We start from the raw sequence: 18,559 nt of genomic DNA on the forward strand, positions 1-18,559 counted from the left end.
ACAGTGCGGAAGTGATTTCTAGCGGCGTCTGTTCGCCTCCTCCACACGAGCTCACACGCGCAGTTATCGCATTGAGTAATAGAGGACAGATGGCGTCTCGCCGATATAAGGCATAAAAATGTGAGCATTACCCTATGTTTCTCATGTTGTACTAAGATTATAACCACTGCCATCACTGGCAGAATTTATGATGGTGCCTGTTATTAATTTGTTTAAAAAACAGAGTTAACCAAAATGATAACTGTGGGTAATTTTTATAAAGGTCATACTTTTTATTTATTTATTTATGTATGAATCACGCCGTTAACATGGCCGTTTTGTAACCTCTATTGGTTTAAAAGTCTTGATACAAGCGTGTTTTCTTGATTCTCAAGGAGCAGGATTGCATGTTTTGGGCTGTTACGTAGAAGAAGAGTTCATAATATTCATTGACCATTAGAGAATAACTGTTTGAAATTCTTTAAAATAACAGTGGGTGTGTGTCCGTCAGACTCAAGTGAACAATTAATAAGACTCTTGATAAATGTCAGTTGAGGTTTAGCAGGTCAGGTTGTCATTCCTTCTTTCCATTTGTAGATGCTGATTTAAATACATGTAGGTGTAACACAGGTGATGTGATTCTTCAGGTTGTATTGGTGAAGTGGAGAAAGAGCTGTGGTTGAGACTCATCCCGAGGGATTATGGGATCATGACGGAGGACGTGTTCAGGAGCTCTGGCATGTCCATGAAGGTGGCCGCTTTGCACTTTGTGGACCTTCCACTGTCGGTATATTACTCTCTTCCACAGGTAAATTGACCAACAGTGGGCAGAAATAATGCCAGGCACTTCTGTTTTACAAGTTTATTGATTTGTGCATTGTCATCCAGAAATTGGATTTAAATCCAGGGTTGTCAACCTGGGCTCATGTTTCTCAAAAACATTGTGAGTTAAGTTGATCGTAGAGTCCATTGGTGGCAGTTCTACAATCTACTTAGACTTACGATGCTTTTTGGAAATGCAGCCCTGGCCATAGATGTATACAATTTAGTTTTTAATTAGAGGTGGGCATAGATTAATTTTTTTATCTAGATTAATCTCATTGGAATCTTGGAATTAATCTAGATTAAAATGGCTCATTTGAATTCTGCCGAAGGCATTCAGAACATGTGTGCTACCTAATAATGATTAAAAGTAAGTCTTTGAGAATAGTTCGCCTCGCATAGGGATGTGAATTTCTGCCAAAAATGCCATTCGACAATAGAGGAGCAAAAGTCGAATATCGGTCAAAAAAATTTATAAAATAAAATAAATCAATAAAACGCACAATTACAATGACAGAAAGGGATGCCAATTTCATCTTGAGCGATTTCTCATCAAACAAACTTTATTAATTGAACAAGTAACATGTTTTCGTCGTTTTTTTTAACATAGTAGGCTAATTGGAAGAAGAAGAAAAAATAAGCACGACGTAGCTCCGTTTTTGCATCGCCAAACCAGATGCTCGTTAGATCAAAAAATAATGTCATGTCATATGATTTTATGTGAACCTGCCTTTACCGGCAATAGCCTCCTCCTTTTTAAACAAATTAGTTTCAATCAATGTAAACTATTCGTGTGACTATATGCCCCTGCGCAATACACAGACATTACCGCGGGATGGCGGGTGTTCATTTCATAAACTGTACACATGGTAGCTTATTTATTTTGTAGCCTATAAATTAATATATATGTCCAACGGATAATGTCATACTTTTTAGTAGTGCTATCGTGGCGTAATAATCTGTTTGGTTGTAAAATGTATTACCTGAATGAAATGAAATCGAGTGTATCGTCCTGTGGAATCATTCATTCACAGACAGCTTACGAAGATGTTCAACTAATAAATATCTTCATCGCTGGCAAAAATATGATGCATTTGCAGATTTGCTTTCACTAGACTAAACTGTAGCTCTTGATGTTCTTAAATCTTCCTGTTACGACTCCGTGTCGAGTGTGATTGAACACGCTTCAGAGTTCAGTGCGTGAGGAACTGAACAGAACTGATTCGCGAACCGATTTAGACAGATCTGCCAACTTGTTTGATGAAGTCTTTGAACAGAATCGACCCAAAAGAGTGATTCATTTGTAAATTGAGCATCGCTCATGCCCATAAAAAAGATATCCACCTTGTGTCCCTGACAGGAAAATACCCTGCTGCGCGATTTGCGCAAAAATATAACGATATTCGTAAAAGCTATTTTATGATCCCAACCCAACTTTGAGAATAGATTAACGGCGATATTTTTTTATCGACCGATAAGAGTCTCACGTTAACGCAGCACGTTAACGCCGATAACGGCCCACCACTATTTTTAATATATATATCCACCTTTTTCCTGGTTAGCGAATTTACCCATGATTCATAGCGGGTTTGAACCGGATGCCGGTTGTCCTTTTCCGGTTCAAAGCTTTATGAAGATTAAGCGCCGCTTGCTCAGAAAGTCCGCAGTGATGTGCTGGTTAGAAAATATGTGAAATAAGTAGGGCTGGCCCTGCCCGTGCACGACTGAAGTTGGGTTGGAAGTTATGTATGCTATATGGGAGAGAATGCTAAACCATATTGAGCGTTTTCGTAATATTGCCTGTTCTGCATCTCAACGCGCGTATAAGCTTGCCACAAAAAAAACCCGGCAAAAGTAATGATTATGCATTAAACATTTGAATTCTTTATTAATAACTAGTGTTTTCTGTAAGTGTCGACTGCAAAGATAAATTTGATGATGCTGACTCGCCATCTTCGCAGTAGTGAACGCGCCTATAGAGAGAAATGCACACTTCATACGAATTAACCTATACATAAGCAGAGAACAGCCCATTTCTGCTCATTTTTAATTATTTTGTTTAAAAGTACACATTTCAAGCTTTCTATAGATGTATATGAGGCAAGTAGGGCCTAACTTATACGCAGAGTTTCGTTGATTAATAAGACGCGCTCCAGTTCACGCGCCCGCGCCTCCGTGTCCTGTATATCTACTATTTGTGCTTCTTATTTATTATTCCAGGCAATTTGTTGATAAAACATTGATAAAAATGAAGATGCAATTTATACTAAACGAAATTCACTTGAAAGAAAGGCTTTCTACAAAACAAAACTTGATAAGTGGTCAAAATCATGTCTGAGCCATTCTGTTTTCCGATATATTGGGCATCTTATGATCATATCTGACTCATCTTATGCGGTTCCCTTTTCATATAATCAACATAGATGGAATAAATTAAAAAAACATTATATTGGGAAACTTAAATATAAAACGTATGTTTAGTTTTTTTTTTTTTTTACTTATATTTAAGTGTCACACTGCTCCGCTTTGCTCACATGCTCTGGTGTGTAGCCTATAGCCTTTACATGCATGTGTGTGTGATGTGATGGAGGGGTGCGATTCTCGAATATTAATTGCATAATACCCAGCGATCTTCGAATATTATTTTTGCTTGAAATGCCCATCCCTACTGGTAACGTATTACACCTTTTTCGTTGGATGCTTCAGTTTTAGCGCAGCTAACCAAAAACGTCTAATCTCTGGTATTGAATGTAGCTAATACGAACCGGACATAGGCATTCTCTCCTTTTTATCTTATGCTCAAAGCACCCAGTTTCTAAAAAGTTTTTTATCTTTTTTGAATTGTTAAAACAACCAACAACAGCACATGTAGAGCCTGAACTCATTCTCTCACTGCTAACACAGTACGAACCGGAAGTAGGCAACCGGAGTCGTCGTCATGGCAGCGCCCATTGTTTAGAGCAGAATAAGGTGGATACACTAGGGCTGTCAACGAATATTCTAAATTCGAATATATATTCGAATAGTTTTAAAAAAACAGAAATTCAAAGGTGAAAATTAATATTCGAATGTGGGGGAAAAAACGCGGTAGCGGAGGCGCGCGCGCGCTGCCTGAAGGATCAGGAACAGGTCACGGGAGTCGCAGTGGCACAGCGTCACTGCTGAAAGTTGATTTACATGGAAGATGGCAGGAAGTGCAGAGCCCAACTCGACCGCAGCAAAGAAATTGATTTTAACCCCCCAAAATCTAAAAAGCCATGTCTGGAAGTAGGCTACTTTGGATTTTGGTCGGTGGATGGTAAAATTGTGGAGCCGCGAGATAAAGTTGTATGCAAGCTATGTAAGTTTTTTTTTCTTCCTTTTTTTAATACAAGCACCAAATAATGTAAGTAGCCTTTTTCGTTTGTAATAGCACTTTATTTTTTATGAACCTCAGGGTAAAAGTTCGTTGTCACATTTCTCGGAATTGTATGCCTCATTTTATTTAACGTTAAACAGAAACATTAGTGTACTACTGTAGCCTACTGACTGATTAGATATTGCAAGCGCGAGCGAGAGTGAGGTCTGCGGTCTTTGCCATTAGTTGTTTTACTTGTTTTTGTGTAGGTAATACGTTGTTAAATGTGTTGTTAAAAATGTAAATAAACTACCTTTACAAGTAGTTATGTCTCTTTATATTAATTTGTCCTGTTATTGACGTAATGCGCGTCATTGAAAAAATGTGCAACGAGATATTCGAATAGTTCGAATATATGTGTGTTTTTTAGAGGGAATATTCGTCATTTGTGAGCAATTTTGACAGCCCTAATATACACTCACCTAAAGGATTATTAAGAACACCATACTAATACTGTGTTTGACCCCCTTTCGCCTTCAGAACTGCCTTAATTATACGTGGCATTGATTCAACAAGGTGCTGAAAGCATTCTTTAGAAATGTTGGCCCATATTGATAGGATAGCATCTTGCAGTTGATGGAGATTTGTGGGATGCACATCTAGGGCACGAAGCTCCCGTTCCACCACATCCCAAAGATGCTCTATTGGGTTGAGATCTGGTAACTGTGGGGGCCATTTTAGTACAGTGAACTCATTGTCATGTTCAAGAAACCAATTTGAAATGATTCGAGCTTTGTGACATGGTGCATTATCCTGATGGAAGTAGCCATCAGAGGATGGGTACATGGTGGCCATAAAGGGATGGACATGGTCAGAAACAATGCTCAGGTAGGTCGTGGCATTTAAACGATGCCCAATTGGCACTAAGGGGCCTAAAGTGTGCCAAGAAAGCATCGCCCACACCATTACACCACCAGCCTGCACAGTGGTAACAAGGCATGATGGATCCATGTTCTCATTCTGTTTACGGCAAATTCTGACTCTACCATCTGAATGTCTCAACAGAAATCGAGACTCATCAGATCAGGCAACATTTTTCCAGTCTTCAACTGTCCAATTTTGGTGAGCTCTTGCAAATTGTAGCCTCTTTTTCCTATTTGTAGTGGAGATCAGTGGTACACGGTGGGGTCTTCTGCTGTTGTCGCCCATCCACCCCAAGGTTGTGCGTGTTGTGGCTTCACAAATGCTTTGCTGCATACCTCGGTTTTAACCAGTGGTTATTTCAGTCAAAGTTGCTCTTCTATCAGCTTGAATCAGTCGGCCCATTCTCCTCTGACCTCTAGCATCAACAAGGCATTCCCTTTTCACACCATTCTCTGTAAACCCTAGCAATGGTTGTGCTTGAAAATCCCAGTAACTGAGCAGATTGTGAAATACTCAGACCGGCACGTCTGGCACCAACATCCATGCCACGCTCAAAATTGCTTAAATCACATTTCTTTCCCATTCTGACTTTCAGTTTGGAGTTCAGGAGATTGTCTTGACCAGGACCACTCCCCTAAATGCATTGAAGCAAGCAACTGTCATGTGATTGGTTGATTAGATAATTGCATTAATGAGAACTTGAACAGGTGTTCCTAATAATCCTTTAGGTGAGTGTATGTGTGTATATATAATATACACACATTTATTTATTTTCACAAACGCACACAAACAAGAAAAAATTAGGATGGGGCTTGATTGTCAATGAAGAATTGATTGGCTCTTTGGCAAGAATTGTCTATTTTGATTTCATAGTGACTTTAAAGGCGATGTGAGAGGACTGTAAGCCAGCCATTTTGTAGGGTGCTTCCCACAAACAGTGTAAAAAAGTGCTTTTGTTCAACATTGGCTTATTCATTGGTGTGAATTTGTGACTGAAGTATCTGTTTGTCCTAACAGCTGGAGTGTTTGGGGAAACCTGTGTGAAAACATTACTTTTTTGCAGTTCTGTGGCGCAGCTAGTACACATTTTAGCTTCAATGTTACTATTAATGATAGTTATTATAAAATGTTACCCTATATTATATTTTATTTATATATATATATATATATATGTATATATATATATATATATATATATATATTGTTTTCTATTTGAATACATTTTAGACTAATTTATTCCTGTGATGTCAAAGCTGAATTTTCAGCATCTTTCGATTAATTTTATAGATCCCTGAAGCATCATGTGACACTGAAGGTTGGAGTAGCCTAATGATGCTGAATAATGCGTCAGGAATAAATTACATTTTAAAATGTTTATAGAATAGAAAACAATTATTTTAAATTGTAATAACATTTCACAATATTACGGTTTTTACTGTATTTTTGATTAAATAAATGCAGCCCATAAAATTGAGATGGAAAAAAATGGCATTCAGTTTAAAGTAGGTTTATTAAAGAATTTACTTATTTCAGCAATAAATGCACAGCTTCATTTATAAGCTTTAAAACTTAGCTTTTCACAAGGTTGCAATGGTTTTTATCCCCTTTTTGAAAAAGCGAAACATTAAATTAGTCATGTTTACTCTGTCCTTGGATGGATTTCACAGCAGAGTCTGATTTGTCTGTGAGTGTTTGGATACGCGAGTTGCATTCAATGAGCTCACTGTCATGGATAAGTTGTCAAGCTCTTAAAAAAAAGCACATAAAAGTGACACTATATTTCATTCAAGCACTGTGTTTGAAGTCTTCTAAAGCCGTATGACAGCTTAGTGTGACAAACATCTTAGTTGAAATCTCCACCATAGCTTTCCAATCTCATTCAGGCTTGCAAGTATTCAAACCTGGTGTGATCAGGTCCTCTGTTACAGTATACCTTCAGAAAACATATGTGGAACTTTTATGTTTAGGTCATTCACACAGACACTGTTTGATAGTAATATGTGGCTGTGCCTGTGATTAGCTTAAACTTGCTCTTTAGATCAGATCCCTCAGGCCGATCAACACATGTCCAGCCAAATGCCAGCGAGTCGTTTCCAGTCATGTAATCCTTGGTGTCACCCTGTCTGATCTCTGTGTGCCTTGAGCTCTGAGCGCTTGATTCAAAGTTAAACGCTGCCTTATGTCTCTCTATTCCCTCTCTGAGCAGGTGAGTCTGAGCACCGGCACCAAGAAGCTCTTTGCCGCCACTGCCTTCGGCGCAGTCTCGCTCATCTTCCTCGCACGCCGCTTCAGGAGGAGGAAGGGCAAGAAAAAAGCCAGTTCGCCTGTAGAGCAGGAAACATTTGAATTCCTAACTTCTGTCCCTCTGAAAAAAGGTAAAAAGATTTTATAATAGAAAACAGCTTTTCAAAAATTCTACTAATATTTCAAAATATTAATCTTTTCGCTGGATTTTTGAACAAATAAATACAGTGTTGGTAAGCAGAAGTTTTTGTTTTTTCTTATTTTTTTCTTAAACTGATTCTTTCTTTTTTTTTACAAATGTGTCTGTTTAAATAGATTAAATTATAATTACATTTTTCTTAAGGATAAAAAAAGTATCTTAGCTAATGCTGTAAACTATATGAGGAGCCATTGATTACACATTACTATAATATTAAAGGTTACAATTAACAATAGAACCCAAATTATTAAATTCAGTTGCCATTTATTTTTAGATGAAATAATGAATGCTCAAATAACAATAAAAACACATCTAAAGTTGCACATAAGGCAGGTTTTGCATTAACTTCTGAATCAAATTATAAAGTTAATTTTATTCTCCAATTCATTTGTAAAACATACATTGACACAGTGACTGTCATAGCTTGTTTTCATGACAAATTTGTTTGGTTCGGGATGAATACATGTACCGTTACACCCCTAATATTTTTATAAATATTTATTTATTAGTTTATTTGATAGGGACCATGCATATTCATGAACATTGTTGTACGATAATACACCATGTAAATATGCCAGAATTAGTAAAGGATACTACTTTTCATCTGCAGATATAATATATCAAATATAATACAATATATTATGTAATTGTTGTTCTCTCTTTTATTTCAGAGATTGACTATCAAAATCTGCCTCTGAACTCAAAGAACTGCTACTCGTGTAATGTGCTTTCCAGTGGTGGCCTGTACGGCAAGCTTTCGGGCTCCCTGCAAAGCCTGGCCTCGGTAAGCAACATTCTTTGCATTGTCATCTTTAGATAGTGGTATATATGCTGCACCAAAAATGCCATTGACAAAAAGGTAGTCTTGTAAAATGTGTGCCTTTTGGCATTAGTGCACCATTGAGATGTTGAAATGGCACATGTTCTCTCAGGTGAGGAGCAGGCACTCCTCCAGTAGCTCCACCTGTGCTAATGGCTCCAGCTGCTGGGACGGGGCAGGAGATGAGGGTGACGTCTGTAATCTGCTCAACATCCCTGTCGCCACTCCAGAGAATCTCTACGTGATGGGTAAAAACAGCACACAGCAGAATTGATGCATCCTCTCCCCTTGGTCTCATAAAAGCCCTCATTTACTCAAGACAGAGTTCTTTCTCGTTTTCCGCTCAGGGGTAAAAAAAAAAAAAAAAGTTCAAAACGCCATTGCAGCGGTATGCTTTGAGCGAACATAGTTTTTACATACAGAAGGGTTTGCAGATGAATACACTGGTTGAATAGATATATTGTTGTCCTCCCACAGGAATGGAGTTGTTCGAGGAGGCCCTGCGGCGCTGGGAACAGGCACTAACATTCCGCAGCAGGCAAGCGGAGGATGAGGAGAGCTGTGCGTCGGTCAAGCTGGGAGCTGGAGATGCCATAGCAGAAGAGAGCATGGAGGTATTACTCCCCAACCACTGTGCACCTCAGATGGGACACATGATATCCAACTTATTTTGAAATGCGGAAGTAATCTATTTTCTGTGAATGTGTGAGACATCTGATTCATTTGCTGAAGTACATAACTAGAAGAATAACAATGTGCCTTAAATGATAAAAAAAACTATTTGTGCTACAAACTAATGTGTTCATGATTATGATAAAATTATACAAATTCCGGTTTGCAATATCAAGTAGTATAATGGACTGTTTCTGCACAGCTTAATTCACTGAAATTGGATGACAATGGATGCTTCGCACATTCAAGTTACAAATGATCTTACATTAAAAATAAGCTGGATACTTGGTACCATATTGGTTATCAGCCAATACTAGGCATTTTTGTAATTTATTTTTTGAAATGTAATTGTTAATGCTCATTTTCCCTAGTTTGCATTTAGGTTACCCTTGACACTACTGCTTATTTAAAAACGCAAATAATTTGAAAACACTCTTAATGTACGGGCCCAGTTTACTCAGTCATGTTTCCTAAGCTGAAAAACTGTTCATAAAACATAATAATAATATTTAATGTTTATTAGGACATCATCAGTTCAGATTTCATCCAAAAGCTGGAGTCTCTGCTACAGAGAGCCTATCGGCTCCAGGAGGAGTTTGAGGGAGCGCTGGGAATGACAGACCCTACAACATGTCCTAGTAACGGTGAGTGTTAAACTAAAGACTCATGTAAATTCAATAGATATCTATGTGTGAATGTGAATTAATGGTCTTGTGTAACATTTATTACTGGACTTGGCTCTGTTGATGACTGTACTCTAAATATTGACTTTTTTATTGGTGTGTGACATGTTGATCCATTGCAGTGCGCCTTCAGTTTTCAAGAAACCAGTTTGACATGATTTGAGCTTTGTGATATAGTGTATTTATTCTGCTGGAAGTAGCCATCAGATGGCTACTTCCACAACACTGTGGTCATAAAGGGATGGAGATGGTCAGCAACAGTACTCGTAGGTTGGCTGTGGTGTTTAAACGATGATCAATTGGTACTAATTGGCCCAAGAAAATATCCCCCACACCATTACACATCCAAATGTGTGTGCTTAGTTAGGTGAAGTTTGTTGCTGTGGAACGATGTGCGAAGGTTTACATGTCCTATCTGAGCCCTTCATGTGGTCACAAATAAATAGAAGGTGATTGCAATTTAATGCTGGCTGTCTTTGTTTCTAATGTGTAAACCTGTATTAGTCATTTAAGAGAAACGTAGATACGTGCAGATTAATAATTGTACAATTAAGAATAAAACCTTGAAGCTAAAATCGTGTGTGTGTGTGTGTGTGTGTGTGTGTGTGTGTGGTAGTCCACATTTTGAAGGGGATCAAAAAAGTCCATTAAAGTTGTCCTAAGACAAGAACGGGTATTGTTCAAAATGAATGTATAACTTTGATTAAAGGTTTTTATCCACTTGACTATGTTGACTACTGTATATATTTATAAATACATAAACATAAGAAACATCCTCTCTATTTCAACAGCTTTTATTACCAGCAAATTTCTTAATGTGTAATTACTTGTATGAAATGCACATTTTATATGGATTACATAAGAGAGTAGTCTGTTTCTATTCGTTTTGAAATGTTTTGCTTATAAGTAGACATTTCAAGCATTCTATATATATATATATATATATATAGTCTGTAAATGAGACACGCTCCAGTTCACGTGCAATGCAATATTGCGCTGGCGCCTCCATGTCCTGATTATATTGTCTGCTATATTGGCTTCTTCTTTATTAAATCTAGGCAATTGGTTAATGTAACATCGATTTAAAATGAAGATACAATTTATACTAAACGAAATTCACTTTAAAGAAAGGCTTTATACAAAACTTACTGAAGTGGTCAAAATCATGTCTGACCCACTCCATATGTCTCCCGATATATTGCGCATCTAATTTATCCTATATTACTCATGCCCAGGGCTGTACCCACAATTGAGGTCCCTGAGGTCAGGACCTCGGTAATGTTTCGAAGTGCATATAATGAAGGTTGTGAAATAATTGCCTAATGTTAACTCTACTTTGGTGCTGCAATGATATTGCATATCGCCACGATAGACTTCATCTGAGCTGCTTTAGCTCGTTTAGCATGCAAACTGTTCACGTTTGCACTCTCACGTTCGAGAAAAGTGCCCCCAAATAGAGAGCGACGCTGTCGCAACACTCACTTGTTTTCCCAGACAGGGTGAAAAACATCTAATCACAGTAGGCTTTAGGGCTTTATGTTCACAGAAGGTGCAAGCCGTGCGTGAATTCCAGCACGATGCTTCATGACACTCTTTCAGTTAACGGTCATATAGTACGAGTCTGATGTATGTAGGGATAGCTAAATCAAACAACTGTTTACAAGAGAAGTTATAAACGAGTAACAGAAACAATCAGTTTGCAAAGACTGTATCAATCAAAGCTCAGCTTTAGGAAAATAAGATATACATGTAAAGATTAAGAGACTGTGAGAAGAAGAAAGAGAGAATGTGATGGAGATGAGAGAGGAAGAGCAGGTATTGCATACTGTGCCCATGAGATTAACATTATCACAATGTATTCCTATTTAACACATATACATGTTCTTTGCTAATAACTTTGCCCACGACCTGTTTATTTATAAAACCCTGTGTACGGTCCTGCTCATGCTGTTCACTTTTCATATAATCAACATAGATAAAATTAAATAATAATTAGATTAGATTAATAATTATTAGAATAATAGATAAAATAACATTATATTATTTATAATGGCTAGGTTAAAAACATATTATATATAGTTTGTGATATTAGCTCACTTTTCGGCAAAAGCTCTGTTGGCTTTTATTATTTGACAAATAATTTTTTTTTAAGTTATGCAAATGGTTAATTATTTGTATGACTACATCATAAAAAGTCAAGTCTTGTAAAAGCATTAGATTGAAAACATTGAAATTTCATAAAGTGTGTAAATAATAGAAACACAGTTCAAAATGACCTTTCTTTAAATGCAAATGGTCTTTGAGTATTTCATTTGTTAAGGTAAAGCATGTTCTCACTATACTCCTTATTACAAGAAGAAGAAAAAACTGCTCTTAAACTGGGTTTGTGACAGGCTGTGGAATGGGGTTTGGCCGAGGAAAAATTCCTAGTTTAACTAAGGCAATGCACATTGTAGTTTATATAGATTTTAGTGGGCAGGGCTTAGAAATGGACTCAAAGCATCTGGATGACGACCTTAAACAAAGCATGCAAATGAAATATTTGTCCCAGTCCCCGTCTCAGCAGACTCTCTAGAGTGTTACCACTCCTAATCCAATCAGCATGACTATTCAAAGAATGGGACAGAGACTCCAAAGAGCCATTACAGACAAAAGGTGAGAGTCTCAGTAATCTGACTCATTTCTTACAATAAAGAGAACGGGACTGGCAGAAACCTCTTGCTAAAATCTTTGCTTAACCGAATGATTAATCTGTCATCATCTTTACCTTAAATGCTAAATACAATGTACTTCCCTTTAGTTTTTCATGTGATGTTATGTAAGACGATTCAGCAGATCTTAAACAGATTCTTAAATTTATAATTCCACAATTCCTAAATGCATTGTTGCTGTCATGTGATTGGCTGATTTAAATATTTGCGTTAATGAGCAGTTGAACACGTATGCCTCATAAAGTGGCCAGTGAGTGTATATCTCAGTGTATAATAATGATAGAAGAGAACTGTTCCCCAGACCGAGCCTGGTTTGTCCCAAGATTTGATCTCCATTTTTGTCATCGATGTCCACTGTCGCTTTTTGACTTGCTTAGTTGGGGACACTTAAAATCCCCCTCTAGTCGTTCATTTTATACCTTAAAACTCATCTTTGTAAAAAAAAAAAAAAAATGATTCATGCCTTAAAATAAAATACACCCTTGCCTCATTTAGTATAAGTGGTTTTATGAATATTCAAATTAGCCCCACCTCCACTCACTCACAGCAGCTCAGAGATCCACTCGTGGACGATCACACATTGACCTGATTATTCACAAGCTAGTTTGTGACGTCAGAAACACCAGCGATTTCAATCCATGTTTTTGAGACCATCTTTGGTTCACTGCAGTTTTAAGGAAAAATACTCAGCAATGGTGTTGACTTACGAATTTACATTTATAAACAACATTAAAAACTTGATTTTCCCCACAGGGGGACTTTAATATTCAGGAATATAATTAATTTGACTGTTTAATTTAGAGCAGATTTGAATTCTGTTTGCATCATTGAATCATTCTGTTCCTGTTTATTTGTGTAAAGCTGATTTGAAACAGTTGTGAAAAGCGTTTAGCACAGCATTGGTTTGATTTGTTGGTATGTTCCGTCACAAAATGCACATCATAAAGACAGCTTTTTGTTTTGTGTCCTTATGTTCTGTGTTACAAATGACTGTGAAAGCTAAGTGAACCAGGACTAACTGTATCAATTATTGTTGGGTACAAACCAAAGAACCAAGAGAACCGAAGTGCAAGTGTTGAACACGCGTAGTGTAAACTTATACCTTGTGAGTAACTATATTTTGAGTGTCCCGTTAACCCTTACTTTTCTATAAAGAACTAACTTTTATTTTCGTTTGCTGAAGTTGGCAACTTTAGTTGTGTAAATGGTGACTTGGTTTTCCTAATATCGATGAACACCTGTGACTTACTTTCTTCCGTGGAACACAAAAGATGATTCGAAGGATGTTTCAATTACTTGATGTTTCATCCAATGAACATCACTGGGATCCAAAACAACACAGGAGACACTGACTTTTATTGTATGATCAAAGATGCATTTTCAAAATACATTTTGTTCTGCAGAAGAAAAGAAAGTCATGCAGGTTTGGAACAACATCATTTTCTTTTTTCGAGTGAACTATGCTTTATTATAAGTTCTTTATTAAACACAGAGCTGGACATAGTAATGTAGATGTGCATGTTCTGCTTCTGCATATTACTGAGGCTCATCCCATGTTCCGTATCTAAATAAAGAAGCTGGTCATGGTCCAAAAGTTTCCTTACAACTGTTTACAGGGCCCAGTTGCATAAACATAGCCAATATGTTAAGACCGTGTCTTAAGTTCTAGTATGACCAACTAACAGTTAGTCAAGGGGCAATTAGTCTTACTTTTTAGTATCAAATTACACCAATCTACGTTTATATATAACTGACTTAAAACGGTTTTGAACAGTTTAAAAGAAAAAAATGTGATGACTAACCTTTTAGACTAGTCTTAGCCGTTTATCCAACTGGCCCCAGGTCTAGCTCTCACCCACTCCCAAGCTCTCAATGCATTATGCTCTCAATTCACATGCAAACCAGTAGGCACGTTTGTCCTTCAATTCCATTGAATCTCTCCATGTGACGTTGTTTAAGCTGTCTGCGGTTTTGGAATTAAACCAGTTTGCTCACCCATGTGAGATAAGGGCACTTAAGTCTAATCTTCCCTTATTTCCTCTGGCAGACAGACATATGGATCTCTCTGTGCGAGAGGACTTGGAGGACACCTGTCTCAGAGATTCAGTCAGCATCGCCTCGACAGATTCCTTCGTGTCTGCCGCAGAGGTGAGAGGAAAGTCTGTGTGCTAGTGTGGCGCACGCTGGACAGTCTGGAACCAGACCTTCATTTGCTATGGGATTCAACATGAATGTTTTATTTTGGACTGTTTAGCACTCAGGTTTGCCAGCACTGGCTTCCGATCACGTTCGCCATTAACGTACCATCATGTGTAGTCTACCTCTACAATAAAAAAAATAATGGTTATTCTTCACCTATCATACTAAATACATCTTTTAAATAATCCTTGGTTTTACCATCTGCTACCACAACTTTACCATGGTACTGCAAGAGTTTTTAAGGGTAATAATCCCAGTTAATTTAAATCTGCCCCCCTTTTCCCCATCTATCGATCACCCTATGAAACACTGTCATCTGTGGACACTAAGGATGTACTAGACTAGTCGACATGGGAAATATTAGTCATTTAGTTTTTTTTTTTTTTTTTTTTTTGCTTTATATTTTACTAAAGCTATGTGCAAATTACTGTCATGTTAATGTTTTTTGAAAGTGTAAATCTTGAAACCTAAATTGGACCGTGTCTTCTGGGGGTTTGTTAAGACAAGTTGGTTACAAAATGTCCATTTAAACCTTAATGGAATTAGTCGTGTTGCACAACATCCCTAGTCGACACTCAATCTTGTTGGCGACAGGCACAAACTTATATATAAGAAATAGAATATATTAGATGTAAAATATATACAATTTGAAAGAATTATGCGAAACATCTTGCAATCTGTTGCAGTTATCTGAGCACAGAGAGATGAGGAGTGCCCATGGACTGTGTCATCACCCCTTCTACGAGGAGGCCTTGCAGATGGCGGAGGAGGGGAAGATCTCCTGTCGAGTGCTTAGGTGAGTCCATTATTGTCATGGGAAAGTATTTTTAAAGCACTATACTGTTAATGAGCATCCCTACACCGCACATGCTGCTGAGAGTTTAGATGAATATGGAAATATGTGCTGCATGCTTTCCTTTAAATAACACAATAAACTCAGCCAAAATGCCAGCGGTTAAAAAACAGCAGTTAAGAAAGCAGCTGTTCTTAGGGATGTGGGTATGTTTGCACCAGCTCTGCAATTCAGCACTCCATTCAAGATACATTTATTTATACAGCACTTTGTACAATTGATCGCTTTAACACAAGCAGCTTTACAGTATTAAACATGGAAAAAAAATGTCTCTATCACTTTCAATTAGAATTACAACTTTACAAAGCAGGTCTCTGGTATGTTCTGTTTTTTACTCACATGTGACCTGAACAGAAAGAAATGAACCAGAGAGGATTTCTGTCAAAGCCCCAGAGCTACATCTACCTATTATGTATTACCAATGGTAGTTGGAAAGGTTGTTTTGGCAAGCTGTTGCGAACCTCAAATGAACTTTGTTTTGGCCTGATTTTGTTCGAAATGACATTACACCAGTTCGTTATTTGATTTGGCTTGAAGTAAATTGGGTCAGGGTCTTGATCGCCATCAGCTGTGCATGATCCCGCTTATTACATCCATACAATTATTTCAATCAAATACATATTGTATAAATGTAATAATGTTAATCACGATAATCAATTCTTAATATCATCCACTAGACTAGCTATAGATAATATCGTTGACATAGACGCTTTAACAAAGTTCAGTCAAGTTATTGGCTATTTGAATGTGAACAGATCGGTTTCAAAAATCAGCATGTGTTTGCAAATATTGCTTGTTTTACGCAGCAGTTCATTGGTAATCTTCTTTTAAAATCAGAACAGAAATGCTTGAATGCCTTGGAGACACTGACTTCCTGGCGAAACTGCACTGTATACGGCAGGCGTGTCAGGTAAAGGATTCCTTTCTCATGTACTGAATACAAAATTCAGCTTTGTTGGTTGTAGTCCATTGAATACTAAGGACTATTTTTCTGGACTACCTGTTTTTGTTATAAACTTCATAGTTTTCATAGTTTTGGAAAATTTTAGAATTTCAATCAAACTGAAAGACCGTATACAGTATACCGGTATTTTTCATTGTAATGTCGCAATGTTTAATTCTCTATTGTAATTTTTTTTTTTTCGTCATGAATATAGCCTTTGATTAATTCTGTGGGGTTTATTGCATTTGTTTGTTTCATTGTGTTAAATTGATAGCCCAAAGTAAAAAAAATTAGTTCATGTTAATGGTCTTACATGGGGCAGAGTCTTGGGGTGTTGTTCACACTTGTTCGGTTTGTTTGGTCCGGACCAAAAAAATAATTTTTAGTCCTGGTCTGCTTTGCATTCACATTTTTAACACTGAACCTAAAGATACCAAACCTAAAGGGATAGGGATATGTTCACAACCTGATTGGTCGGTCTTTTATGACGTATATATTTCACAACGGAACATCCAAAACATGCTGTGTTTTGGGATTAATGCGCTCATTGTATGTCCGTAACCCACATATTTTGACCAGCTGAGAGCTTGTGAAATGTGTAAAGGAGTCAAAACAGCGGCAGGAATCCCTCCGTCACACACACAAAGGAAGATCTGCTGTGAGGGGACGCGGTTCTGATGCCTGTACCGAACTGTGACGGCAACATCACGATTATGACAAAAATAACCAGGTTTAGCATTCTGTCTTTTAGAGTCGCATCTTGTGACATCACATCCCGTTTTTGGATTGTTTAGATGTCTTTGATCCGTGTTGCATTCATATTTCATTCAAACCACACCATAGTTAAGAAGTGTACAGAGACTCACCTTTTTTTGGTGGCACCAGGGTCCAGATGGCAGCGCTTACACTTATTCAAATGAACCACACTAACAGAGCAATCGCACCAGGGTTCGTTTTAATCGAACCAAACATGCCAAGTGTGAACACACCCTTAAGTAGTCTGTGGTCATGTCCAAATGAAACCCTAAAGCCCTTGCAGTCTTCCTCCGAGTCTACACTTTTTTTGTGACATAATGCCAAATTGACTGTCAAGTTAAAGTCTGCCACGACACTCGCCTCAGTGTGGGCTTGGCAGAAACACATCAAGGGTGAGGCCTTAAAAAGGGCATTCGAGAGGACACTTCTTCCTGTGGTCTTGTGCACTTCACAGACATGTGCATGTGGCAGCCATTCACAAGTCAACAAGAGTCCTCAATGTGTGCTGGTAAACTTTTAAAGCGTACCTTTTATTTGAATTCAGGTAATCTTATGTGAAAGAGCAACTAGAGCATTTCTGGCTGACACTGGAAAGAGGATATTGTCTTCAATAATTGTTAAAGCAAGGAAGGTAAGTGTCCTTTCTCTGTTTCGTATGATCACATATGAACAGTCCCCAACCTAACAGACCAGTGTTGTGTGGTTTGCAGAGCCCAAAGAGATTTGAGGAGGTGTTCGAAGAAATGATCTGCTTCATGATGCAAACAGACCACTGGGAGAACACAGAAATTGAGCTTTCTGCAAGAGGGGTGAGAGATCTTTTCATACAGATACAAGACCTGTCCTGAAAATGTATCTTCAAACACAATCTTATGAAGGTTTTGTTTTCTCTTCAGGTTAAACATCTCAACTTCTATGACATCGTTCTTGACTTTATTCTTATGGATTCATTTGAGGATCTTGAGAATCCACCCGTCTCAATCCAAAATGTGGTGAACAATCGTTGGCTCAACAACTCCTTCAAAGAGACAGTGTGTACAGAATTTCTAACATTTGATCATTCGACAAAATGACATTTCAATTACACTATATTTCATAACTTTATTTTACCTTCATAGGCTGTTGCATCAAGTTGTTGGTCCGTTCTGAAGCAGAAGAGACAACTTATGAAGGTATTGTTGAGATGTGCAACCAGTATGTCAAGGCTGCAGTTTGGCTTGAAATGTATCTCTCTTTTTTCTTTTTGTATGAATTCAGTGTGAATCTAAATGGTAAGATCTTACACTGCCCAGCCAAAAAAAGTAGTTTTTTGGATTGATTGGATCATTATTACAGTGATTATTATGTTTCTAGCATGTTATGTTTGGCAATAGTTCTTCTAAGCCTAATTGATGGAGTGTGTAGCTTTTCATTTCTT

At 37.6% G+C, this 18,559-nt stretch overlaps 1 protein-coding gene across 2 annotated transcripts in view; it reads left to right on the forward strand.

The window, feature by feature from the left end:
* Positions 1-18,559, forward strand: part of miga1 (mitoguardin 1) — a 21,178-nt gene continuing 2,619 nt past the window's right edge. The window contains exons 1-14 of one of the 2 annotated variants that reach the window (XM_077202096.1): positions 1-120; positions 627-787; positions 7,269-7,437; positions 8,177-8,289; positions 8,438-8,573; positions 8,803-8,939; positions 9,521-9,641; positions 14,439-14,539; positions 15,277-15,386; positions 16,281-16,353; positions 17,687-17,773; positions 17,853-17,951; positions 18,039-18,173; positions 18,261-18,314. In XM_077202096.1, the coding sequence (XP_077058211.1) occupies positions 689-787; positions 7,269-7,437; positions 8,177-8,289; positions 8,438-8,573; positions 8,803-8,939; positions 9,521-9,641; positions 14,439-14,539; positions 15,277-15,386; positions 16,281-16,353; positions 17,687-17,773; positions 17,853-17,951; positions 18,039-18,173; positions 18,261-18,314 (1,434 nt within the window). In that variant the 5' untranslated portion in view covers positions 1-120; positions 627-688. Of the gene's footprint in view, positions 121-180; positions 263-626; positions 788-7,268; positions 7,438-8,176; positions 8,290-8,437; positions 8,574-8,802; positions 8,940-9,520; positions 9,642-14,438; positions 14,540-15,276; positions 15,387-16,280; positions 16,354-17,686; positions 17,774-17,852; positions 17,952-18,038; positions 18,174-18,260; positions 18,315-18,559 lie in introns of those variants that run through there. The other variant, XM_077202020.1, reaches the window with a different exon arrangement.

The sequence above is a fragment of the Siphateles boraxobius genome, unplaced genomic scaffold (genome assembly GCF_051911475.1).
Source record: "Siphateles boraxobius isolate OS27281-9 unplaced genomic scaffold, OSU_SipBor_1 1, whole genome shotgun sequence".
Taxonomy (NCBI): domain Eukaryota; kingdom Metazoa; phylum Chordata; class Actinopteri; order Cypriniformes; family Leuciscidae; genus Siphateles; species Siphateles boraxobius.